This window comes from Lasioglossum baleicum, chromosome 15 (genome assembly GCF_051020765.1).
Source record: "Lasioglossum baleicum chromosome 15, iyLasBale1, whole genome shotgun sequence".
Classification (NCBI taxonomy): domain Eukaryota; kingdom Metazoa; phylum Arthropoda; class Insecta; order Hymenoptera; family Halictidae; genus Lasioglossum; species Lasioglossum baleicum.
In genome coordinates, this window is record NC_134943.1 from 10,187,694 (window position 1) to 10,215,349 (window position 27,656).

At 43.2% G+C, this 27,656-nt stretch overlaps 1 protein-coding gene across 2 annotated transcripts; it reads right to left on the reverse strand.

Moving 5' to 3' along the window:
* On the reverse strand, window positions 1-27,077 carry LOC143216420 (uncharacterized). 2 transcript variants are annotated; one of them, XM_076439440.1, is made up of 11 exons: window positions 26,757-27,077; window positions 21,405-21,597; window positions 21,110-21,215; window positions 19,673-19,799; window positions 5,492-5,666; window positions 4,170-4,290; window positions 3,594-3,811; window positions 3,089-3,370; window positions 2,043-2,267; window positions 1,632-1,775; window positions 1-222 (listed from the first exon to the last, which is right to left on the reverse strand). In XM_076439440.1, the coding sequence occupies exons 3-11, from the start codon at window positions 21,202-21,204 to the stop codon at window positions 2-4; spliced, it is 1,608 nt and encodes a 535-aa protein (XP_076295555.1). In that variant the 5' UTR covers window positions 21,205-21,215; window positions 21,405-21,597; window positions 26,757-27,077; the 3' UTR covers window position 1. The 2 variants fall into 2 exon arrangements, with proteins under 2 accessions (XP_076295555.1, XP_076295557.1); XM_076439442.1 differs by lacking the exon at window positions 26,757-27,077 and adding an exon at window positions 23,773-26,695.
* Between the last annotated feature and the right edge of the window lie 579 nt (window positions 27,078-27,656).

Below are 27,656 nucleotides of genomic sequence, written 5' to 3' on the forward strand. Positions count from 1 at the left end.
CTTAACGGATTAATTGAGCTAGATCGCTGGATCCCGCGGCTCGGCCGGCCCGTGTCGATCCTCGATCGATCGGTACCCCGGTCACGCTCTTGCGCGGACACATCGGGCTCGATTGCAGAGGAATCTCGTCGTAGATGTGCTCCGGGGTCGTCTCACAGCCGAACGTTTGCAGACGGATCTGTGTCGACGGCGGACGGTCGTAGTGGTCGTCCTGCAGGAAATCTAGACAAAAGAATTTTATCGATTTCAGCGATTTTTCTGTTTCGTACAAGCCATTTACGGCAGCCTTGCGAAACGAGGACTCCGCACTGTGAGGTAATTAATCAATCAAGCTGACCAAAATTATCTTTTTTGCTTAACGCGTTTAAAAGAATAATTATAAACAAATAATTAACAATTTTTATTGAAAGTATTATTTTTGACTAATTTGGCAATATGCGCGAATTACTATATAATATAAACAATATAATATAAATATTTCACCATATAATATATTATGATATAATATAATATAACATATGATACACCCATATTAATATAATAGATAATATAACATTTATAATATATATAATATTATATATAATATAATATAATAACTAATAATACAACTAATATTAATATAATACGACTTAAATTATTCCATTTTCACTCGCTGCAGTACACTATAGCAAGGAAAAACTTCTTGTTCGTTTTTCTAATAATATCGTATTGCTGTTGGGATAAATCTGCTTCGACAAACATACATAATGCCTGTAATGGCGTTAATTTGCGATCTTTTTGACCATTATTTGCGAATGCTCTTTTATATTTAGTTGCTCGCTTCGGAGTACGAGTCACTTCTCTCAATATGGTGGAAGCATCTCGCATCCCCTCAGCTCGAAATTTCATTTTTGTGGCAAAAATAAGACGTTCTGTGCCTTTTTCACTTCGTTTTTCAGTCTTTCTTCTTTTGCTTCTTTCGCTCAATTGATCGAACGACTGCTTCGATGGCCGACCCGGTCTCACTACAACGCGTGGCAGTTCAAAAGTTTTGTCAAGCCAACTGCGATTTTTTTTTTAGAAAATCTCTTCTTTCCGAGATGCTGGCGTCCATCTATACTTTACTTCCGACTTCAAATGGCAAAATTTGCTTCGAATTTCTTCTTTTTCTTCATTGGATTACTCCTCCTGACCACACAAGTAGTTCTCAGCATACGTCAATTTTGTATTTACATTGGCATTTCGCAGTTGCTGCGTAATGCACCATATTTACTTCCGTGTAAATATTTTAACATTAGATAGCCCTAAGATAATAATAAATGCTTTTAAATCGGGTAAAACATCACTTTAAAACCTATCATTTACGTCTACATAATCTTATGTAAATCGACTTTTGGCCAGCTAGATCGGCCAAATAGCTCACAGTGCGCCGATGGATAGATTGTGGCTGTTTATGCAAATATGGAGAAGACAGACAACAATAATGTTCTCCATTCTATCGCAGGTCCATTCGCAATTTAAACAAGACAAAAATCTCGGTACACATTGTCGAACATTTCTGTCTAACCTCAGCCACTCCGCAAGGAGTCGAAGCCGAGGAAAATTCATGCGAACACTCGCAACAAGATCCAGCGATCGAACGGGCAACTTACCACGCAGAGTGCCGGATATTCGAAGGCCAATGGTGGCAGCGCCATTCGCATAATTGCTGGCGGGATCGATGCCGGGGATCGTGAGTATAGCGCCAGCCTCGGGGGTGGACGTGAAGAACGCCGGGATCTCTCTAACAGGAGAGCCTGAAATTCGAAGCGGAAGGATTTCGAAAAATCTCGGGGGCGAGGAAATATCCCCGAGCAATATTTTAAATAGGATTGCAGCGGAAAAGCTCGGAGAAGGGAGAAACGGCACGAGAGAAACGATCTAATCCGCCGGCCAGTAATCCACGCCTCGGAACGGTTCAAGATGGCCGCGATAGGATTACAAGGATGAGATCGGGGTCAAGGACGGTCGGATTTCACCGAGACCAGCGGTGAAGCGGGATTCTCGAACGTGATGATACTCACGGGGCAATGTGTTCACGAGGGAAGGACTCCTCTTGTCTATGGTGCCGGTGTTGTCTTGGCCCTTCGTCTTCTCGACCTCGTAGATCGAGACTCTGGCTGACTCGAGCAGCTTCGATCGCATGTGCAGCACCATCACGACTGCTACTGAGGTCAAGCCCAGTGAGATGATCGAGGCTACCACGATCAGGGCGATGTCCAAGGGAATCGAAGGCAGGTGCATCATGTCTGAGAAAAATAAATTGATTTCGACAGGTTTTCGAGAAAATGCGAGACCTCTTTCACTACACTAACGAGCATAACTGATCACACACACTTTAAATCAGAATAACTTTTTTATGAATGGACCAAACGACTTCAATTTCTCTGTAAGGCTAGAAGAATTAGTTTAGTAGATGACGTCTAAAAAATATGTTGAAAAAATGCATTTGATCGGAATTGTGAATCTTTCAAACTTGTAGAATCTTTCAAATACATGTTGGAGGAATCAAGAACTGAATTTCTTCATTCAGTTCAGAGATTTTGTTAAGTAAACCACTTCTATGTACCTCTATGTTCACTCATAATAAATTGTTAAATTTACGAAATAGATACATGACAAAATTACTGAACATTGCTATTAAAGACACACATAATTTGCATTCTACAAGTTTGAAAGCAAAAAACATTTAAAATTGTTTAAGGAATACAAAAAACAAGGTATTCAAAAATTTAACAATCTGTTAGAAGTGAACAATAGAGGGGTGTGTGTGATTATTGATAATGGTCTTACAGATGACAGCAATGTTTCAGATGCAAACAACAAAATGATCGAACCTGTGGCGCCGAAATCATTAAATTGTTTACTTGCATTTTCTCAACATTTGTCACGATTCTGGGATACGGGGCCAAAAAATTTTCATGGTCGAAAAATAAGGTCCACCCTAGACTGAGGATACTCGAAGTTGCAGTTCTGCTTTTGTTTTGGAGAAGATCAAAGGTGGATGAGGACGCACTGAACTCGCTCTTATTCCCATTTTCCTCGCACTCAACTCGGTTTCCATGGTTACCTTTGTGAATATTCTTCACGTAATCCGATTTCAGAGGTGGCATCTCGTGCAAATGGTTCTCTTCGACATCCCGGTGCCCGAGAAACGGGTTCTTCATCGCGAACTTGTCCTTCCCCAGGTTCCTCCGTCCTTCCGGGACCGAGACTAGGACGATCACAGGCCTGTCGGTGCTCGAGCTACCGTCAGCGGTCGTCTGTGTCGTAGTTTTCGGCTGATCCGGGGTCGTCTCCGGGCTCGTTATTTTCGGGAGATGATCCGTCGCGACGGAGGCCTCGTCCAAGGCTAAATTCCGAAATATTTATTTCGCATAAAGATCCGCAGTACACAAAATGATTACTTGTCCAGCAGAAAGGAACGGAATGACGCAAGATTTGTTTCTCACGCGCACTCGTGGCTCCGGAGAGTGTAAACGGGAGTTTTAAAGACAACTTTCCGGCAGAACTAATATTGAACAGGATCAACAGTTGCACCAGGCGAGTCAATATTTGACTTTGGTCTTTTTTACCTTCCGTCGCCGTTTCAATCGTCTCGGTGGTTTCGGTAGGCGACGTGGATTCCTCTCGATCACCTGGAAGCGTGATATTGGCAGGCTCCACGGTTTCTTCGGGATGCGCCCTGGACACGACGCACACGCCGGTCTCGGCGTCGCACCTGTTGTCGCCGCAGTCGCACGGAAATGCACAATTCGCTCCCCAACGGCCTTCCGCACAGGACTCGTTGCACCTGGAAGGTAAACACGCGGTTACGCGTGCGAACAGGTCTGATCGAGATGATCGAGCCGCGCTTATTAGGCGAGCCGGTTCAATCGACACAGGTGCGTTTACGCAATCCGAGGAAGTCGAAGGCCTCTATCCTCTGGTAACGCGGACAGGAAGCGCTGTTTTTTCTCGGTTTCTATAAATAGCCGGAATCCTTACGTTGCGCAATTCTCTCGAGGTGGTTTCTTCGCTGAGATTTTATGGATCTGTTAAAACGGGGCCGATGATCGCGAGGAGCTGGTCATTGCCGTTGAGCAATACCGCGCCAGACGCCATCTTTTTCTCGCTATGGGCAAATCTATGCATCAGAGATGCGATCTTACCTTCGTCCACGTAATCCTGCCGGGCATCTACTACAATTTCCGTTTACGGGATCGCAGGACGCGCCCTCGGCGCAGTTGCATTTCTCTTTGCACTCCGGGCCCCACGTGCCCTCCCCGCACACTGTCAACAGAACAAACACGTGGAATTTCGCAACGAAATGTACGCTTCGAAGAAGGTTTATTTCCTCTCTGGCACGCGACAACGGGGGGAACATTTTTTTAGAACATTTTCCTGGCTTTTCCTTCGGTCCTACAGTTGGGAGCAACGCTGATTACACACACTTTAAATCAGAATAACTTTTGTATGAATGGACCAAACGACTTCAATTTCTCTGTACGGCTAGAAGAATTAGTTTAGTAAGTGACGCCTAAAAAATATGTTGAAAAAATGCACTTGGTTGGAATTGTGATAGTAAAAATTGATTTTTACGACTTTTTTTAGCTGGGCCAATAACGAAAATTTAAAAGATGTGTTCGGTCAACTTGTACAAATTATATTACGAGTTATAAACGATTAAAAGTGATGAAAATTGCAATTTTTCAAGGTTTTCTGATTTTTTACCACTTTTGATTGTTTATAGCTCGTAAACCAATTAACCAATTGCAATGAAATTTTCAGAGCGTATATAATTTATCCTAACAAACACGTCTTCTAAATTTTCGCTATAGGCCCAGCTAAAAAAGTTTTACAAAATTTCGACCAGATGCATTTTTTTACTAAACTAATTCTTCTAGCCTCACAGAGAAATTGCAGTCGTTTGGTCCACTCACGAAAAAGTTATTCCGATTTAAAGTGTGTGTGACCAGTTTTGTTCCTAACTGTAAATAGGTCTGGACGTAAAAGACGGGTTTGATCCCACTTCGAATTAGAGTCTTTAAAAGATCGGAGACGAAGCAGCTTTTTCGAGGCGATATCTGGCAACCGCGACACCTAAAGCGAAAGCAGCAGAGCTTCCGTACGAGGATCCGGGTTCTGTTTTATGGCGGAGAACGCTGATTTCAGAATCACGACGATCGTTCGCGCGAAAATTGCCGGCCGCACGCGTTCTCGCGATCGTGGAAGGTCGGTCTGTTCCATCGAGCGTGAAATGTATCCGGCCTGGCGAAGCGTTTCGCGCCTCGCGCGCTTCAAACTCCGTGAAGCTCCCGGAAACGAGACCGATCGGTCGTTTATCTCTCGATTTTGTACAGCGAGGCCGTGGATCCTCGGCCAGCGACCCGTGAAACAGCTCGACTACGCGAAAATTTCTTTAAGACCCCTCTGAAGCAACGAACGAATTTACCAGAGGCCACTAGGACGAATTAAGGGGACAGAGACTCACCGCAGTTCTCTCCTCTGAAGCCAGGATAGCACTGACAGTTCCTCGGCGAGACGCAGACACCGAAGAAACAGTTTTCGCAAAACGGTCGGCACTCGGTCTTGTCCCCGCCGTTCGGTGAGATCTGCAATTGGTAACCCTCGCAGCACTCGTTCACGGTCCTCGTCCTGTTTTCTGTCTGCAAAAAGAGCATCATTCCAAGCAAAATCGTAAACGCATGAATTTCAACTCGCTCGTGAGCTAAACAGCTCCGGCATTTTCTAATATTTTCGCATGCAAAAATTGGTACATGCAGCAGAAAGTCTTCCTATAAGAAAATTCTCAAACTTTGTTGAAATATCTATGTCTAAAAAAGAGGAGGGGTTTGTTTAAAGAGCGGAGTCTATTCCAAGTGGTCCATCGACGATAAGGACACCGTTTCAGCGATTTAGCCGGTCGCAGGGTGTTAAATCGAGGCGAGGCTGTCCGCTCGATCCAAATGGAGTCGCAAAACTCGAATTCGATAAACCAACGGGTCGCCGTCGGGCGTCCAAACGAGCCGGTAGTTAAGGAAATGATTAGGGGAGAAAAAGTAGGCCGTGGCGGACGGCGTTGGTTTTGGCAAAGCCGAGCTGCCGAGGACCGTTTGGACCGGATCCCACTTTCCTCGGACGAAACGGATCGTCAAACGGAAACGGGGGAACGGGAATGGGAGCGCGCCCTCGCGAAACGAAAGCGAGTGGAGGCACGTGCAAACGTGTAACCGTTCCGTTCGTAATCCGGCGTAAGTGGATACGCGCGAGAAAAGCTAAGTCCGCGTCCATAAACCAACCCGCCCACTCCTTCCATCCGCGCTCTCACTTCCTCCGTAGATCGCAGCCGCTCCGATTCTGCCTCGATCGTTTTACACGCGAGTCTGAGCGGAACGATTCCGCCTCCTTTTTCTCGCTCCTAATCTTCGATCGCGATCCTGCACGCTAAATCCACTCGCCGAACTCGATCTTTTCGATCCCATCGTCCACTGAATAAACTAAATCAATCTTTTCGAAATCGCCGTACGCTTCGATCTTCCGGCGATTTCGGGAATTTTTTAAAACTAAGATGCTCTGGTTTGTGATTCCAATTTTGGTGGGTTTGTTCAGCAGAATCTCTCGGCTCGTCAATAATGAATTAATTAAAACGACATTCTAGTAAGAATATCTATCAGACCAGTAAAGCTTCACTGTTGAACTAAAGGTGCGTTTTTCTTTGCGCGTCTGGACGCAGCGTTTTGTTATCCCAGAGCCATTTGTACTCCATTCGTCATACTTCATCAGAACCAGGGACACCTACTGGTATTATACCGGTATTTTCGGTTGTACCTTCGTAACTCTCATAGAAATCGAAATACCGGTATGACGTCATATCGCTATAAGAAAATTATCTGATATTTGCCGCTAATTTTTTTAATTTTCTTATTCTATTTTTAAAAAAATTTCATAATCTTTTTAAATAAAGATTTGAAACCGAGATATACGTATATGATAGTGATATTTTCTTAAATGCATGTTTCAAATGCTATTTAATATTTTAGAGTTTATTTTGCTGAAAGAAAATGATATTTTAAATCAGACACACACAATTTCGAAGATAATATATTTCTATTTGAATAATCCGAACGTGACAATAAAATATTTCTATTTCAACAATTTGATCCGGAAAATAAAATATGTCTATTTTAAACTACCTGAAACACGAAATACAATACTTTACTTTTTGCATTGTTATAATACTCTAAGAAACCGCATAAACATACAGTCTATCCTGTCGTTAAGAAACGATTTACACTCATAAATCAATTCGAACCATTATTTTCAGCAATAATACTTAAAATTGAAATTGAAGATAAAAAGACAAAATACAAATATTTTCAATATTCTTCAAATAAAATACTATTTTCAAAAATTACTGCCTCGAACAAATTATTTTATTTTCAAAAATTACTGCATCAAATAAAATATTTTATTTTCAAAGTTGTGTGTGTGTGTACAGATACTACTGTTTAAAATACTATTTTCCCAAGCTCTGGTTTGGGTCTGGTGCAACATTCAGAGGTCTCGAAGCGAAAATAGAAACGCAAACGTGTGCGCCGAACACATATCGTAAATCGATCGACGCTCGTGTTTGAGTTTGGGCGATGCTCTTTCGCTTTTCATCGCAAGTGAAAAACAAGGGAAGACATACCAAATCGCATCATGGGAGCGCAAACTTGTGCGTCCAGAGGCACAGAAAAGCGAGCTACAGCGAATAGAGTATGGATAACAAAACGCTGCGTCCAGACGCGCAAAGGAAAACACACCTTAAACATACTCGTATTTCTAAAAGAAATTAGAATCTACTTCGCGTGATCTATTTCTTGTTTACTCCCCGATTACTACAAATTGTTTATGTTTCGCAGTGCGCGCTATGCAAGCAACGCGAATTGCGTCAAACAAAGATATCGGTCTCAAATAGAAATGACATAATTCGGGAGGCAAAGTGTCTCCCACAATTCCACCAGTCCGCTAATCATTTATGATATCCGCAAATCCGTAGATAAGATCCGAGACAACACTAAATCCGGAGTAATGAGGTGAAGGACTGTTTCCGGAGGAGCGTTAAGTGGCTCCCTGGTATATTGCACCGCGGGAGCTCTTTATACATAAACCAAAGCCCTAAACCGAGCGTAACTGTTAGCAAGTTAGTTCGCAAGCTTGAGCATCCGATTAATCGATCACCATAGCAAACACGTTCGCGGTGGAGCTACTGTACACGCAAGTTCAGGATCACGTACCCGAATCAGGACCATAATCCTGCTTATGGCGCCTCGAACGAGGTAATAATTCAGGGGACACTGTCTAAAACCGGATAAACGTTGAACGGGCTCCGATCGAACGAACGCAAATTCACTGCGCCAGCTACGATCTTCGGATTCGGATAAGGAAATCGGCCATTTTCTTTCACTATGTCCACGCTGATCGACATCGAGCTATTTTTTGTTGCTTCTGTGTGGACAGAGCTGTACGTTGCTTCCGGAAAAGAAAAAATTGTCAGTCTTCCGCTGATATCTGGAGCTTGATGAGTCGATCAACGTAATCAAAACCGTGTCTAACATAATGTTGCATGGGTATTTTTCGGTGCAGCGACGATGTAAAATGTCAACATACAAAAATTGTCAGTCATGCACACATCTCAGAGGAAGAGAAAGTAGATCGCCGCGCTCGAAATTGTCTCCAAAGACTGATAGCTCCCATTTTCTGTTTCCGAAGGCTGTACTGATTGCTTACAGAGCCGCAGTGGGCATAATCTCCTAGGAAAATCGTTTTCGAACCGCCTCAAACATCCTCACACCATTTTAAATTCGACAAATAGGTTTAATTTTCTGTTTTTGAAGGCTGTACCATTGCTTACGAAGCCGCAGTGGGCATCATCTCCTAGGAAAATCGTTTTCGAACCGCCTCAAACATCCTCACACCATTTTAAATTCGACAAATAGGTTTAATTTTCTGTTTTTGAAGGCTGTACCATTGCTTACGAAGCCGCAGTGGGCATAATCTCCTAGGAAAATCGTTTTCGAACCGCCTCAAACATCCTCACACCATTTTAAATTCGACAAATAGGTTTAATTTTCTGTTTTTTAAGGCTGTACCATTGCTTACGAAGCCGCAGTGGGCATAATCTCCTAGGAAAATCGTTTTCGAACCGCCTCAAACATCCTCACACCATTTTAAATTCGACAAATAGGTTTAATTTTCTGTTTTTGAAGGCTGTACCATTGCTTACGAAGCCGCAGTGGGCATAATCTCCTAGGAAAATCGTTCTCGAACCACGTCAAACATCCTCGCACCATTTTAAATTCGACAAATGGGTTTCATTTTATGTTTTCGAAGGCTGTACCATTGCTTACAGAGCCGCAGTGGGCGTAATCTCCTAGGAAAATCGTTTTCGAACCGCCTCAAACATCCTCACACCATTTTAAATTCGACAAATTGGTTTCATTTTCTGTTTTTGAAGGCTGTACCATTATACATGTTGCAATGGGTATTTTTCGGTGCAGCGACGAGGAAAAGGTCAACATACAAAAACTGTCAGCAATGCACAGATCTCAGAGGAAGTAGATCGACACACTTGAAATTGTCTCCAGAGACTGATCTGAGAAGCAAAAGAGTCACTTTCGGCGTCGCTTCCGCGAAAGAGACCAGCGTACGAAGATTGTAAGCAATGTACAGCCATCTGCGAAGCCTGTAAAATGGATCAACACACTCGATAACGTCTCCAGCACAATGTTGCAACGGGTATTTCCCGGTGCAGCGACGGAGGAGCTCGTTGCGCAAGCAAACGGCTCGCGGATTAATCGCATCAGCTACCGAGGCGACGCGGACAACTGGAGCAGCCGCGCTCGGCATCAAAACTGATTTCTCCCGGCGGTATAAATCATTAACGCCGAACTCTTTATCGTTCCGAAATTGTTCCTTTCACCGTCTGTCAACGAGCGGCGCGAGAAAAATTCCGCGAAAATCCACGCACGAAACCGGCCGAATCGTCCGCGTGTCAATTAACGATATCATACGCGGAGCTTACGACATCGAGCCAGCTCTATTTCTCGAGCCATGCATTCCACCGTAACGATTCCGAATAGATGGCGATTTAATCTATGCCCTGGAAACGCGAAATATTCCCGCTCGTAGATCATTCGGTCACGTAGCCGATCGACGTAATCCCGGCACCACCTGTTTCCGTCTTTCTCGAACCGTTTCCTCCGATCCGCGGCGAGTTCGGGATCGAGTTTCCCTGTCGGGTCGCGTTCCCAATTTATACGAGGAGAAACCAGCCGCTAATTGGCGGGAAACCTATTTTTTCCCCGGCTGTTTCCGCGAGATCGCGAATAAAGACATTAGCTGAATCTTCGATCCCGTGGGGCGATCTTTGCGAATTTCTTTCAAGAATGGTGTTGGGGATCGCAATTTCAAACTTGGCAGGTTTGTTAAGCAACGTTTGAAGAATATAGCCAAATTTTTTCAGGCGATAATAATCATTTTCACCAATGTTACAGCGAGAAACGTTGGAGGAGATCAATGTACAACTATCTTGAAGAATATGAAGAACTTCTTGGTGACTGCTTGCAGTTTTTTGGAATTTTTCGCACAACTCGAACAACGGTGCGAAAATTATGTGAAGGGAAAGCTAGCCGGAGAGTTTCCGCGAGCGAAGATTTAATACTCGGGAATCTTGTAAATATTTATTGGAAATCCGATTAAGTCGATCTTGATCTGACGAAACCCGTTCCTTATAATTCAGCCGATGCTCTTTCATTAATTACGTATACCATGGTAGGGGTTTCATAACACGTTGGTCGAGTTCCGTTCGCGTCGGGAATCAATTAAAGCGCGGAATCACTATGATTATGAACGACGACAGAGAGCGATCATGACCATAGTTACTCGGCCGTAGCGACAACGGGAACGGCAACGATTTGCGCAACACCTGTCTCGTTTTTCGGTGGCTGATCGCATAATTGCCCCTTAACTATCTTTCTACGGTGCTCGTAAAGCCGGGTCTATAGTCGGTTCGGGGTATCGATTGCTCGCGAACACGTAACCGCCTAAAAGTTGTGCAATTCCGGGGTTTTCTAACGTAGAAAACATCGGTCCGACCTCGAGACGTCGAACGAGGGGCGCCATATTGCTCCTCTCTAACGTCGCGTTTTCACGTCATGCGCCAGGGACGTGGATCGTTCCATTTTCCATGGAATCCCGGGCACTTTCGAAAAATTCCAGCAGCTCCCGCCGCGTTTTTCCACGTAGGACCTCGCGGTGCCGTTTACAAGCGTCGAGCAATCATAACTCCGCCTCGTAATGCGTTCAAGGTCCGCCCCCATTGTCTCGCTAATGCACCCATTGTTGTACTCTATCGTCGATACAGTTTTCGCCATCACCGCGCATTATTATACAAACGGCGCGGCGCAACAGTTCGGGCAAACGTAATCGACGCGATTCCGCGATTTTTATCGAACTGACTAGGCTTCCGTTTTCAACGCAGCTCAACCATCGACTATCGACACGTTCGCTACCACCACACTGCGGATCTCTATGCGATATAACAATTTTCTGCTTCAATTACAAATTATAGAATGTAATAGTTCATTCGTTTTTGAACTACTGATGAATGGTGCAACGATGTAACCTGTTATTAATCGTGTATCATGGGAGTTTGATTCACGAATCGAGTGGCATTTGAGTTATGTTTATGTACGATAAAATTACCGCATTAGAAATCGATACTGTGACTAATCATTCTCTCGATAAATTAACATAGCCAATTCTCACAGACATTTACGATAGTGCTCTCTAATGAGCTGTTTGTAACCAGTAGGGACGAGCTATTGCTCCCGTATGGATTGCAAATCTCCCGCTAGTAAGATTACAGAAGAACTGGCTCCAAACCGGTTCAAACTTCCTCGATTTTCTATGTAGCAACGAGTATGCTGGTTCTGAAAACGTCGAGAAGCGTAGATCGACACAATTTTATAGAAATACCAGTTTCAAACTTTCTCATACAATTTTAATCACAGACATTGGTGGTAGCCTTTCACAGTTCCAGCCATAAACTGGGTGAAGTCAGATACCATTATGCAAACGTTCACGATTGCAGATTCAATTGGCTCCAAGCTAAATCAAACGATCCTGTACTTATTTTGTCGGACAGAGTCCGAAATTTAAGCAGGCTTACTTTTGCTTCACAAACATCCTCATACTATTTTAAATGAGACACATAGGATTCATTTCCTGTTTTCGAAGGCTGTACCATTACTTACGGAGTCGCAGTTGACAATAATCTTCTAGGAAAATCGTTTTCGAAACGCCTCAAACATCCTCACACCATTCTAAATTCGACAAATAGGTTTCATTCTCTGATTTCCAAGGCTGTACCATTGCTTACGGAGTCGCAGTGGACATAATCTTCTAGGAAAATCGTTTTCGAACCGCCTCAAACATCCTCACACCATTTCAAATACGACAAATAGGTTTCATTTTCTGTTTTCGAAGACTGTACCATTGCTTACGGAGTCGCAATGCAGATTATCTTCTAGGAAAATCGTTTTCGAACCGCGTCAAACATCCTCACACCATTTCAAATACGACAAATAGGTTTCATTTTCTGTTTTCGAAGACTGTACCATTGCTTACGGAGTCGCAGTGGAGATAATCTTCTAGGAAAATTATTTTCGAACCGCCTCAAACACGCTCGAGCCTCTTTCGCGAAGGACTATTGCAACAGTGAATCTGCCAATCATTCTGCCAGTTCGTTCAGCGATCGACGACAAACATCGACCGTCCTTTGGCCGTCGATCCTCGGTCGCGATGCAGTTATTACGTTATCAGTTGCATCCTGCTCGTGCGCAACGTGGTTTCGAAGCGGAGGCGCGCGTCCAGAGTGATCGATACGTGGGGCGGTTTGTTGCAACGCGTGTCGAAATCCGCCCGAGCCGAGCGGAACCCCCTTTACGAATTTTTCATGGCGAGGAAAATTCCCGCGCGCCTCGATCGAAAGTCCTTTTCCGCGCAGCTCGCCTCAGCGCAGTGCGATCGTTGCGCAAAACCGTTTGCTCCGCATTACGCGGCGTGATGTTCCTACGCAATAAATATTAAGCCCGCTCCCGGCCGTGAGAGACTTGGCCAACACACGCGATACACGACCGAGAGTTCGATGCTACCACCTGTGTGCACGTGGCTGCGGCTCTTTCTCATAGAAATGGCCTCACATTGTTGTTCGATCATATCGGCGTGAACCACTACTAATCCGACTGTATTTTTCATTATTCTCGAATTTTCCCTGTGTCATCCGCAGTCTGTTAGATCGTTCGGAAAATAATTTCATTTTTCGTGTGGAGATGACATTTTTCCCCATTTGTTATTACCAGACGGCGGATCTTTATGCAAAATAAAAAGTGTTCGCATTGATTGCAGGACACAGGAACCAAATAAATATTGTATTCTTCTTTTAATTGAAGAGGTGGATAGATAAAGGTGGCAAGTAACAAATTGTTTGTTTTCTGTAAAAGAGTTATTAGCGAGGTATGTTGTCCTTGTTTGATGAATGAAGATAATAACGTAAATCAATTACAGATATATACATATATTGTTATGGTTAATCTCTAATAGAAAAAAAGGACAACATAGCTTGTTAAAAACTCTTTTACAGAAAACAAACTTGACGCCTCTAACCATCCACCCCTTCAATTATCGTATTAAACTGAAACCAATAGATTGATGTCCTTATATATTTTTAACAGGTCCACAGCTTTAGATTGTACGTGCCCATTTTTGTCATAAACGCATAAAATCCGCAGTATAGTTATTACTTAACCCTATTTCAAAATCGCAAAATCGTGGTACATCTTGACAGCTGACATTTCGGACATTTCCACTCGCCATTTGCATTTTTATTACCGCAAGGGTAAAAATGCAGTGCAAGAAAAAAGAAGTTGTGTACTGTTTAAGAAGAGGATGTAACATCGGATTACCATATTTTTCGCTTCTTCCAACATTTTTTATGCGGTGCAAATTTAATTTCTAATCAAATCGTAAAAACAAGAAGCAGAAATTCTACGAGCATGGGATTTTTAAGTTGCCTGAAAAATCACGAGAGATCGTCGAACAAATTGTCATAAAACTTCATCTAAATGGTAAAAAATTGGCTTCCATTTTTTCCCTCGAGAGAACGAAATTATTTCTGAATATGCACGAATGAATACTTTTGCTGGTTTTTGCGACACGATGTGTGTTTATGGTCGACGCGTTTGGCCTAATGACCCGGTCTCGCCCTCTTCCACAACGTACCCTGTAATCTCGGGATCATCTGAAACTCCTCTTTGTCCTAGACATTAGACGTTTTATAGTCGGCTATCTGCCGCGGGATCTTGATGACCTTCCGATCAGAGATCTCTCAGGCGAAACTTGGGAAGGCGATGTGAATTAGATCTCTATCGGACTGGGACACATGCCGGAGTGTAAGTGTATCTTAGGCCTTCGCTTGCACGCCGAGATTCGGATCGAGTGTAAATTAAATGGCGATTATACGTGTGCAAGTTCAGATCCGTGTTAACCCTTCGCGGTGAGACGTGTTTTTTCCTCTGTCTCGCTTCGGAACTTGGAAAAAATATTGTACAACTCCGTTGTATCACGCGGATCATATAATTCGTGATCGTTCTCGATCGGGTGTAGCAAGAGCCCAGATGCGATGTGGGCAATGTCTAGCAAAAACTAGAACCATACAGGAAACTGTAATATTCAGCAAGAACTGGAGCTCTCGAGGGCATTGTATGGGACGACATACTTGAGAAGGGTGGCTCGCGGTATTTCTAGCAGTCGTTGTCGTTTCGCAGCCGCGTTCTCTCGCCGCGATTTTCCACTCGAGCCCGTCCGCCATTGCGTTAATGGGAGTCGATTGCGAAACGCGTATTCAGGCGAGACCTCTTTTCTCTTCCGGCGGTCCGCTATCTCGATCATCGCACGTAAACACGTGCAAAATTCGACGCGATCTTCGTAAACCTGCCAGCTCTTCAATTTTCCCCGGAGAGAGCGAGAGCGCACATGAGATTTTCCATTAGCTTCTCCGGAAGCACCTGAGCTAATTAAAAAGAGCACTTCATAATCCTGAATTATTATCTTCCAACGTTTATCGGCTACATGTGTAAATCAATGCTGTTGTTTACGGTTTTCTGCTGCAAAATGAAACAAAAAAATTTTATATAAAAAAATTAATCTGACCGAAAAAACGCACTAAAAAGAATGAAATAATTTCCATTTAATTTATGTGAATATACACACGAACTTAAATACAATACAATCTTTTCGGAGGCGGCGCAAAATTGAAAATTTTCGACACTGGCAATTACGAAGATCCATAAATTCTTCTACAAAATCAATTTTTACTATTTTTTTTTTTTGCAATTCCGACTAAATGCATTTTTCCAAAATATTTTTTAAACATCAATTATTAAACTAATTCTTCTAGCCTAGAAATTGAAGTCGTTTGGTCCATTCATAAAAAAGTTATTCTGATTTAAAGTGTGTTGTGAATCAGTTATGCTCGTTAGTGTACATAAAAAAAAAAACGGAAAAAGCGAGAAAGGCACATACAGATCGAAGTGAGTAACATCCTTCTTTTTCGAAGTCGGTTAATGATTTTTCACGCACGAAAATTTCCTAAAAGTTCCAGGAAGTTCCGCGAAGCATGTAACAAAGAGTTCTATATAGGTGAAACGATTTTTTCGATCTCTCTCGAGTATATAAATCGAGCTCAATCGCCGAGTACGGTTCCGTCCGAGCTTATTTGCATCGAACAACAGGCACGCTTTCTTCCGGTGGCAATTCCCGTTCGACGTAGATCAGCGAAGCCTGGTTACGCAATCCCTGGCTCGCCATTAAACTAGCGGAATCGTCTCGGCGTCGATCGATCCGGCCGATAAATCGGAACACAGCCGCTTCGATTCCCGGTTAATTGATCTATCTCGGCCGGGGCCGGCAATTAATCGGACGGTGTTCGCGCGTATCGCATAAATTCATCATATCGACCGCGCGTTTTCCGCAACAGATCCCACGGACAATCGGTGCACGATCCTCTCTGTCATTCTCTACAACCACTAAGAGAGAGAGAGAGAGAGAGAGAGAGGGAATCGCCTAGGCGAATTCCATCGGGTTAACTTTCTTAATCTCGCTAATTATTCCGACGGCCGCCGTTTTCCGCGAGGAAACAGGCAAACCGTATCATTCGCGCGAGATTGATGGCCACCAGAAACGGTTTCGTACTTTCCTCTAATTATCCCGTTGCGCAATCGACGTCCAGTGTCCTCCATTTCGCGCGATGATAGTCGGCCCAGCAGACAACCGAACGGACATTGTGGCGCACGAAAGTGTAACTGTCGCTCTTTAACAAGACGCTGCCCGTCGACCAGGAAATAATTAAACGGGGAACAGAACTGGCGACGAGCCGTCGCTGATTAACACAATGCTACTTCGCGATTCGGAGAAGTAAATCCGACAAGGTCCACCCACGCGAAAAACTCGGTAACGAACAGTATGACGACCGAATTATCCAATGGTTGAGAAATCAACAATTGTACATTTTCAAAGACATGTTCGCAACAATCGCTTCTGGCTTTTCATTAAATAGATTAAAAAACAACGTGAAAATACATGGCGAGCTGAATAAATGTGGAGTTTGACAATCTGCTTAACACTAAGTTCCAGATTTTTTATTTTACGATTATTGACATAATAAAAATAATTTCACAAGAAATGATTGTATAGATATATTCAGTGGAGCACATGTTACAAAATAAGAGCTGCACAAAGTCTAATTAAAATCAATCCTGTCATTTTTATAAGGGAACATGTGTACTAGAACATGTGTTAAAATCTGGTAAAAGTTGGAACAGAGTTAATCACGGTATCAGTCAACACAGATGTAATACAAATAATACAAGCACTGCACCGTTGCATTTTTAACGTACTGTTTGCTCGCGGAGGTAATTCCGCGAACCGGAAGTACAGGGGAAGCTACTCGGTCCCAAGTGACAATAAGTGTCCAGCGTTCCACGGTTCGGGAAACGCGTCTGCGACCAAGTGTCTCGGATTCCAGGGTTTGGAAGCGTGTCGCGGGATTTTCCGTGTCCGCCCGAGGCAACGAGGCGACTCGTCCCCGCTCGTCCTTTTTTCAGCCGTTTAATGAGACGCACACGAGGTGCTCTCGCTTTCCCTGCAATTAGCTCGGGACCCTCGTATCGACCGTGAGAGCGACAAGGACTCGGCTCGCCGCTCGTAGACGAGCCCAGAACACCGGAAGACCTGCTGACTCTATTGCCGCTTGTATGGGGCACTGTTACATCGTCGTTGGCAAATTTATTGCCAATGCTTCGGCCCCTCTCGCCATGCTACCAGGATCATCGATTTTCCACGTTTTGATGCGACATCTACAGGATGTCCGAAAAATCTTGTACTTTATTCGAAGTAACTTGGTAAGTGGGCGTGGCTTCGTTGCTCCCAGAGGAACCTGGGTGACGCTGCACGTACCAAAATGAGTCTATGACCTATCTACAGTGATATAGAACAGAGTAAACCTGTTTCAATCTCGGCAGTGTCCTGGGAGAAGGTTCTATCTGTCTCGTGATTAAGTGGGTGTGGCTTGATGGCTCCCAATGGAGCCACGATTGTGCCTCGTACAGCAATCTGTACCTACGGTGGTTATAGAGCAGTACAAAGCAAGACGAACCTTTCTAAATCTTGTCAGAGCCCTAGAAAGTGTTTCTATTTGTCTAATTCTAACTTCTGGGTAAGAGTAGGCGTGGCTTCGTTGCTCCCAGAGGAACCTGGGTGACGCTGCACGTACCAAAATGAGTCTATGACCTATCTACAGTGATATAGAACAGAGTAAACCTGTTTCAATCTCGGCAGTGTCCTGGGAGAAGGTTCTATCTGTCTCGTGATTAAGTGGGTGTGGCTTGATGGCTCCCAATGGAGCCACGATTGTGCCTCGTACAGCAATCTGTACCTACGGTGGTTATAGAGCAGTACAAAGCAAGACGAACCTTTCTAAATCTTGTCAGAGCCCTAGAAAGTGTTTCTATTTGTCTAATTCTAACTTCTGGGTAAGAGTAGGCGTGGCTTCGTTGCTCCCAGAGGAACCTGGGTGACGCTGCACGTACCAAAATGAGTCTATGACCTATCTACAGTGATATAGAACAGAGTAAACCTGTTTCAATCTCGGCAGTGTCCTGGGAGAAGGTTCTATCTGTCTCGTGATTAAGTGGGTGTGGCTTGATGGCTCCCAATGGAGCCACGATTGTGCCTCGTACAGCAATCTGTACCTACGGTGGTTATAGAGCAGTACAAAGCAAGACGAACCTTTCTAAATCTTGTCAGAGCCCTAGAAAGTGTTTCTATTTGTCTAATTCTAACTTCTGGGTAAGAGTAGGCGTGGCTTCGTTGCTCCCAGAGGAACCTGGGTGACGCTGCACGTACCAAAATGAGTCTATGACCTATCTACAGTGATATAGAACAGAGTAAACCTGTTTCAATCTCGGCAGTGTCCTGGGAGAAGGTTCTATCTGTCTCGTGATTAAGTGGGTGTGGCTTGATGGCTCCCAATGGAGCCACGATTGTGCCTCGTACAGCAATCTGTACCTACGGTGGTTATAGAGCAGTACAAAGCAAGACGAACCTTTCTAAATCTTGTCAGAGCCCTAGAAAGTGTTTCTATTTGTCTAATTCTAACTTCTGGGTAAGAGTAGGCGTGGCTTCGTTGCTCTCAAAGAAACCAGGGTGACGCTGCACGTACCAAAATGAGTCTATGACCTATCTACGCTGACATAGAACAGAATAAACCTGTTTCAATATCGTCAGTGTCCTGGGAGACGGTTCTATCTATCTCGTGATTAAGTGGGCGTGGTTTGATGGCTCCCAATGGAGCCACGACTGTGCCCCGTTGAGTAATCTGTACGTGCGGTGAGTATAGAGCACTATAAAGCAGGACGAACCTTTCTCAATCTTTTCAATGCCCTAGAAAGTGTTTCTATTTGTCTGGTTTTAACTTCTAGCTAAGAGTGGGCGTGGCTTCGTAGCTCTCGACGGAGCTCCACGAAGCCAAGCAGTGCTCGAACCTTTCCCGAAGCCTCCCGGACAACTTGTAACTCGATTTGATCGCGCCTTTCCAAACATAATGTGCATTTCCAGCGGCGACATTACCGTCCTCGCCGCAAGATCGGCCGAAGTAATTACGAGACGTTAGAACAAACGGTTAATTAAGATCTCTCGCGCAGGTGCCGCTCCAGTAACCATCTCCCTTCTTTCACGAGCGCACACTCTTGCGGTGAAACGGTTGCAAGAAATGAAAAGTTCCCTCCAAGTCGAAGGTTGTCCAAGGAGTCGAGAGCTTTGCTATCGGAGCGCTTTCAACCGTTGACGGTGGTCTAAAATTCGCGGATTGCGAGCAGAGACTGGAGGAGCTTCCCCGAGCTATTCAGACACTCCCCGGGCAAGATTAAAGTGGAAAAACGCTGAGGCATTCAATCCGGAGAGGAATTAAGTCAAAGAGATTTTGTTTGACCGTCGGGAAATCGAGAAACGAGGAATGGATGGCAGGTTTTTGGGAAGGTTAAAGTTGAAACGGTGTACATAGAGAGCTTACCTTTATCTGGTACCGTTCCCGCATCTCGGTTCGCGTCTTCAAGCACCTGGGCGGTATCTGCAGGCACCACGTGTACGTATCCACGGTGACCGGCTCCAGGTACCTTTCCATCCGCGTCACCGTGTAACTGAAACGATCGATCAATTAACTATCCGACGCGATACCCTTATCGGGACGGTGTCGACGTGCCGCAATGCAATAAAATGTCTGGGTTATTGTCAAGGCGCGTCCGCGAAACTGGAGAACGCTATTGTGGAGTCATTCCATGCCAAATCGATCACTTTTTGCAGGCACCGTCAACGATTTTGTTCTAAATAAAATATGTTGTAGTCCATGTGAAATTAGGGGGGGGGAGGGTCATCATTTTACCGGTTTCGAATTTTGTTAGACATGATAGAATTTTTTAGATAGACAACGGACCATAATGGCGGTGCGCTCGACTCGCCTCTACCTGAAACGGAAGTACCCGGCGTACCCACCATCTTTTTCAAGGGCCCATTTTAAAAGGGAAACTTCAAGGAATATAACCATATTTTTTCGAAATTTAAATCATTCCGGCCCCTCATCGAAAGAAACGTAAAAAAAAAGAATTTGTTTAAATTTTTCGTCATTATAAAGTTGATTTTCGAGATTGAAAAAATTATTTCGTAATAGCCCAATCCTTCCCAAATAAAACAAAAAAAACTGTAGCTCAATGGGACAAACAGTTCCCGAGATAAAAAATTAGTAAGCGAGGCCCGTTTTCGCCGAAGTGGGCAAAAATTGAAAACGTTGAAGAGGCCTGCCATTTATAGAAAAATTAGAAACCGGCAAAATGATGACTTAAACCCGCCCTAATTCCACATGGACTACAACATATTTCATTTAGAACAAAATCGACGATGGCGCCTGCAAAAAGTGGTCGATTTGGCATGGAATGACCCCATAACGAATTGATTTCACCCCTTCCGTATCATTTTCTTTACAGTTGCAGTGATTGAAACGTCTTTGTCCCGAAAAATATAGAAGGGAAAAGAAAATTTATATATTCTTTATAAGGTTACATTTATTTTAATGCTTAAATATTTATTACTAGACTGCGGATTTCATGCATTTACGATGAAAATGGGTACGCACAATTCAAAGCAGAGGTCACATTAAAAAAGTTTAAGGACACCGATCAGTGTAGTAGTTGCAGTTTACTCAGATAATTACTAAAAAAAATTTTATTTGCCTCCAGCACATCTTCCAGAATAAATTAATACAAATATGTTTTATTTCGCAAAAAGATCTGCAGTCTATTTATTTAAAAAACGAATCAAATTTCATTTGAGTTAAATAGAAAAGCGTAACATTCATATTTGCTAGACCTCGTTCGAAATCTTCACGACGAGTATGGCTCGTTAAAATACGGCAAGGGAGGTTAACTAGTAATTGAATTAAAATTCTTTAACTCACTTTTGCAGCCTCGGGCATCGAACATCAACTGAGAGCACCCTGAAGGAAGACACGACCAGCAGGAAGCTCAGCAGCCAAACCCTCTCGGCGCTCATCTCAGCAAAATCTGCGTGGTGTTCATCAATCAGGTTAAATCAAACTGTTCAGATAATTAAAGGAAGAAGCAAGAGATCTGAACCAATCAAATTCTATTCCATTCTTGCACTCTTCAATTAAGGACACATTTACACACGAATAGATTATCATGTAGCAACAAGCAATAATGGTTTTAGTAGATTTGTAGCGCGGTACTTACTATAATATCGCAGTCAGTACTGTCAGCTAGGCCTGTCGCGATGTTCTAGAACATCCCAAGTCTAAACATTCCGGAGGGAGGTCGGCATCGCTGCAAGTTAATACGACGCCCTCGTCGATCGTCGTCGTCGATGTCTCGCGTGTTATTCTTTCGCCGGAAGCGGGCAGAGCTACCGTCTGGACAGCGGGTGTCCCTGTACGCAGAAGTGTCTAGTTACTATCGGTAACACGAGACCAGAGACAATACGATAACACGATATTACGATCGTCGAACCCGTTGTATCCGAGGCTGATGGAAAAGCGCGTTTTCCAGAGAAAGTGGTCGACCATGCGATCGGTGGTTGATCTTGCGAGAAAGCGTCGCAAGTATTCGTTTACAATGTTTCGCGATAATACACGCTTTCGCGTCTTACCATTAACCCTTTTTTCGATGAAAATTATTCGACGACTTTATGCAGAAATGATAAAAAATTCTAGGATACGGTCTGTAGTCTTCGTACTCGCTCGCAGCCAATGGCTAGGATTTGACGTCGCACAGTTTAGCCAATAATTCGGCTAGAACCGAAAGTGCGTGTGGCCAGGAGATTTCTTATTTATTTGTTTACAGTTTATTTTAACGTGGTCGTATTTTGACAGCAAGGTCATTAGCGACCACATGGTTTACACTTGGTTATCATATGTTTGACACGTAATTTGTAAAATGGCCTATGGTTAACATCGACATTAGGATGAGAAACAATAACATTTATAGAACAATGAATACAATGAATAGAAAGAGAAATTGTTGCGTATAAATGACACAGTGGATTATACAGTAGAGAAACATTCTTAAGGAGGATCGAAGCATGCTTTCTGGGCTCGAGGTACCTTCTAGAAGTTCGAAATAGTTTCGCGAGCCTGTGTAAACGCTCGGAGTGCACCAGCCAGTTCCGAAATGAAGAAAATACCAGAGAGACCGAGGGAAGAGGGGTTCTCGTTGTTCAGACGGCGCGGCCGGAAATTGTGTCGCCGATATTTGCCGCAGAAGGAGCAAACGGTCCCTTTCAAAGGACGTCATTCGCGACAGGAAGTATTAACTTGCTCCAATTGGCTGATTGGCTTGACAATACGCGGGTGACGCGTCTAATAAACATACGACCCGACGTAAATAACGCGCCGTCGACGAAAGGTCGCTCGGAAGAAGCCTGCGCGGCGACCAGGTTTCGAAATTCCTCGAGGAAACCATTACCTTCGCGATGCTACAAGAATATTGGCCATTTTTCTTATCAATGTACTGCGGATTCGATTACATTATTAAACATTAAACATTCGCGATAAAAATGGCCCGGTCAAATATAAAATTGTGAATACATTAGAAGTATTGAATATGACGTTTTTATATTATTTGGAACTTCTCCAAGTTACTCAAAGAGGAAATGCATTTTTAAACATTAAACGTTCACAACAAAAATGGCCCGGTCAAATATAAAATTGTGAAGGCATTAAAAGAATTGAATGATGTTGCTATATCATTTTGAGCTTCTTGAAATTATACTCGAAGAGAAAATACATTTTGAAACATTAAACATTTACAACAAAAATGGCCCGGTCAAATATAAAACTGTGAAGACATTAGAAGAATTGAATGATGTTGCTATATTATTTTGAGCTTCTTGAAATTACTCAAAGAGGAAATGCATTTTTAAACATTAAACGTTCACAACAAAAATGCCCCGGTCAAATATAAAATTGTGAAGGCATTAAAAGAATTGAATGATGTTGCTATATCATTTTGAGCTTCTTGAAATTATACTCGAAGAGAAAATACATTTTTAAACATTAAACATTTACAACAAAAATGGCCCGGTCAAATATAAAACTGTGAAGACATTAGAAGAATTGAATGATGTTGCTATATTATTTTGAGCTTCTTGAAATTACTCAAGAGGAAATACATTTTAAAACATTAAACATTCACAACAAAAAATGGCCCGGTCAAATATAAAATTGTGAGGACATTATACATAGAAGAATTGAATGATGTTTTTATATTATTTTGTAATTCTCCAAATTACTCAAAGAGGAAATATGATACATTTTTCGATATTAAACATTCACAACAGAAATGGCCCGGTCAAATATGAAACTGTGAAGACATTAGAAGAATTGAATAATGCTTTTATATTACTTTGAGCTTCTTGAAATTACTCAAAGAGGAAATTCAACACATTTTGAAACATTAAACATACAAAACAAAAATGGTCCGGTCAAATATAAAATTTGTTATATTATTTTGAACTTCTTGAAATCATTATAAGAGGAAATACATTTTTATTTGTCTTATGTATTTTCACGAACGCCTTCAAATACGATTTCAATGGCAAACTTACATCCAACCCGATGACGCGTTTCTACTTTCGATGACACTAACACCGTCTGATCCAGTTCTACTGTCACTGACAGTCCCGTTCCCAGTTCGACGGGCCTCTATCGACCACATGTGGTTTCTAGTTCAATTTCAATTTTTTCCAGCCACCCGATAGAGAACGAGAGAGTAAGAGAGGGAAATGGTGAGAGTGGGAGAATGACAGAGAGATGAGCGGGTACCGCGCATCTGTTCGAATCGTGAGAAATACTGTTACCCGTCCTCGTCCCTCCCTGTACAATACATTATCTTGTCACGAAGCGTCTCGTGAATGAACCGGCAGCCAGGAATGCCACTTATTCCGAGGAAGATAGCATCTCGATACTCGAGTTCTCATAGGAAGACACTTATTTCGGTGCTAGATCTGCCGATAAACTACAAGAACGTCGATCCTGCTGGCGTCTCGATCACCTAGATCACCTCGATTACGTTGTCGGACTCGTCTTCGAGCGAAACTTGACTTAATGGAGTCGTTTGAGGATTCAACGTCTTTCACGATTACAAAATCCTCTTAACTAATAGAATTTACTGATTGATCGACAGGGGTCTCTTGGATCTGACACGTTTTTCTAATACTTTATCTTCGTTTCGCACAACCGGGAGACATTCTATTTTAAACAAAAATATGATGTACACAAAATGTGTCAAATTGAATGCTGTTTTTAAGAATCTCAAGATTCAGAAGTACATTTGGATGAATAATACTAGCCAGCCCCATTGCAGACAGGCAAATAAAATGCGAATTTCTGACAAGTCACGAATAAAATCTAAATGATCGGCTATTACGTGTACAGCGCACCAATAAAATCACAGTTATCTAACAGCATCTCGTTTATGCAAGTTTATGAACGAAGATTAGAGACACCGTGCACCGTTCTTTTTGCATTGAATGGAAAGTTGCTGGGAAGCCAGCAGCATCCTAAAACCGTCGAATGCAAGATCCACGAGCAATTACACTCGAGCCCGCCTCGTAAACCAGTTAGCAGGCCATGGAATGACTTCATTTCGCGTTTCTCTCGGATGACTATGGCAAAAAGTCGACGTGTGTTACGCGATCGAGTCTGGCGAAATTATTATCGAACGCGTGGCGAATCACTCTTCGCACGCGTTCCTTCGGTTTTTTCGCGACTCCGGGTAATTTTGTAACTGTCGTTCAGGACGAATGAGTTAACTGGTCGTTGGCAAAAAGGTTTATTGCTCTTCTCGTGATTTCAATCTGATTCTTCGTGGTCTCCGAAAAGCGTTAAATATGAAATCATGCTAGAGAGAATGCAGCATAAAATTTCTCAGGTTTTCTGCATATAAGACAAACAACCCAATGTCAATCTTTGATCATGATTACACAAAAATATTGAACACACAGTCAACCTGGAAACATTATCTGATCGAAGAATAGTATCCGACCAGAGCTTTATCTTTAATTTCATAAATAATAATATAGATTGTCCCGCACTCCTGAGGCAAATCAATTTCTACGTACCTGAACGAGTTTTGAGAACAGAAGCAGGATTTAAAACAATGAAATCCAAATCCACATATGGATAATAAATCCATCAAATCGCATTATTGCTAGCTCAAACATACTTTATAATAATATTGATTTTTTCAAAAGAAAATTACGCAAAACTGTTTGTTAATCGTACTTGTATTTGTTTAGTTTCGCGTTTGTCCATTCTTATGTAAATGTTAGGTTAAGACTTTTTTTTTGTTATGTTTCTTTTTGTTTTTATCAGTTGTACTGTAAAAAAACTGTATACATCTGTATAAAAGGTATATACTACTAATATCCGTATATAATAATAATAAATAATGATTTCAAGAGTCTGCAAAAATTTCGGAGTCTTGGAAAAGTCGATCAGAAGATTCTACAAGATCCGGAAAGAAACGAGGAACGATGTTTGTGATCTAAGAAACTTTTAGTGTTTCCTAGGGGTTAGAAAAATTTGGTGGCCCGAGAAACATGAATTCAAAAGTTGTATACGCCTAAAAGAATTTCGAGGAAGAGTCGAGAAGTGATTTCGAGGATCTAAGAAAGATTGTAAGGCCTTAAAAAATTGTACCAAGGATCGAAACACTGAGGAACAGGTGTACAGATCGATGAGCAGCAAGATCCCATAGAAAATCATCGTCGAGGTGACGAGTGACGAAATCAGCACCGGGTCGGTTAAAGAAAATCGTCCTGTTCTCACGGCTTCGGGAAAATAGTGATTGTTACGACCGGCTAATTTCCGCCGAGGAATCCGTAATTACTCTCGGCAACAACGAAAGGCGATTTGCCTTCGTACGTGATCCCCGTGGAATTTCGCAAGCAATTATGTGTTACCGCGGGGACCGTTCGTCGGCCAGCGAGAAGGACACGCGAAAATTCGCGCGATAAATCATGCGTCGCGAGGCTAATGATCGTCTTGCGCAACCGGAGACCGCCTAACCTATTCTCACGAGGAGTGCGTTAATTAGAATGCCGCGAAAAATCGCACGCAGTTACACCGGGATTAATTGACGAAGCTCTCACGTCGAACGGGACGCACGTTCCGCCGGGAGGAGCTCGAGGGAGTGTCCGCAATTAGGCGAATCTTTGCACAAAGGGTTGGCGAAATCGGCGGATTAGAAAGAGTCCGCGTTGGAAAATATCCGAAGAAATATCATTCAATCGTGACCGTTCTTTCGCAAAGTTCTATTCGAGTTTTTAGTAAAAAGCTTAACGTTTTCTTCGGTGAGCGGTGGACTGCGGATTTTATGTGTTTGCAGCAAAACTGATCGAGATAAATATAAAGCAATGAAGTAAAACATTTTGCATGAAGATCCGCGGACATAATTAACGGTGAATGGCGTCTGTCCGAGGCAATTTACCATTGAACAGACCGGTGGTGCGATGCGATTCTTCAAACGAGCTGGAATGACTCGATGAGCTCGTAGGAAGTCGAAATTGTGAACTACACTGATACGTACGAATTACGTGGTCCCTTCGGCGATGATCGCGGTATGAAAAATCCTTTTCAGCCGTTCGATCGATGGATCCAAAGGCGAACCGAAGCTCTCGCTTTCACTGGACCCGGTCCCGAAAATCTGCAGTGATCGTTATGCAACTGTACTCGCGAAAAAAAGACTTTCGAAATCGTCCTCTCTCGAGGGAAAGGAAGACCCGCGAAAGGGAGAAGACGTCACCGACGCTTTCACAGACCGATTCGCAACTGGCTTCACCTCCGTAACGAGCAATTGGTCGTCGCCGGCACTCGGAATGCACTTGTGGCACAATGAACTCCGACCCCAGTCGACAAACGACAACTGCAACGGGAAGAAGGTGGGGTCAGGAGATCCCAGAAGGGGACGGGGCCCTTTCAAACGATCAGAGACAGAGAGAGTAAAAGAGTGGACGACTGTCACGCGAGAGCTAACGGAGTCTCTCGTAGTTACCGAGGATATCCTGCGGAGACATTGACATTGCCCGACAACTGTGAACCTTCCTCGAACCGTAACCGAAGTTCACGACCTAGGTGCATCCATCTTTCCTGGTCCTCGAAGATTCTCCGGCTTGGTTGATCCCGGCAGGCCAATTTGCATGGGGTCTGGGTCAACTCGCTTCGGGGAATCTCGCTAATTGGCGGAATTGATGAAGCAGGCTTGTTTTTGGAGTCTGCACCTTGGGGATCGAGTTTACCGAATTTTTGGAGCTACGTTGATGAACTATTTCCCGGCGGAGGATGTCAACAATGGCACGGAGTATGTTGTCGAACTACAATCGACGAGCAAGAGTCATTAGGTGACGCCATTCGTCTTGGATATGGTGCCTTTATTGTCTGAATTAATATTTTTCTGAATAATTTCGATGAAAGTAATCGAACAATATTT

Bases quoted from the DNA above. Each gene is read 5' to 3' on its own strand.
- LOC143216420 (XM_076439440.1), bottom strand. From the start codon at position 21,204: ATGAGCGCCGAGAGGGTTTGGCTGCTGAGCTTCCTGCTGGTCGTGTCT. The intron at 2,268-3,088 runs GTAACCATGGAA...TATTTTTCTCAG, and splicing joins CGTGAAGAATATTCACAAAG to ACATGATGCACCTGCCTTCG. The intron at 223-1,631 runs GTAAGTTGCCCG...TCTTTTGTCTAG, and splicing joins AATATCCGGCACTCTGCGTG to ATTTCCTGCAGGACGACCAC.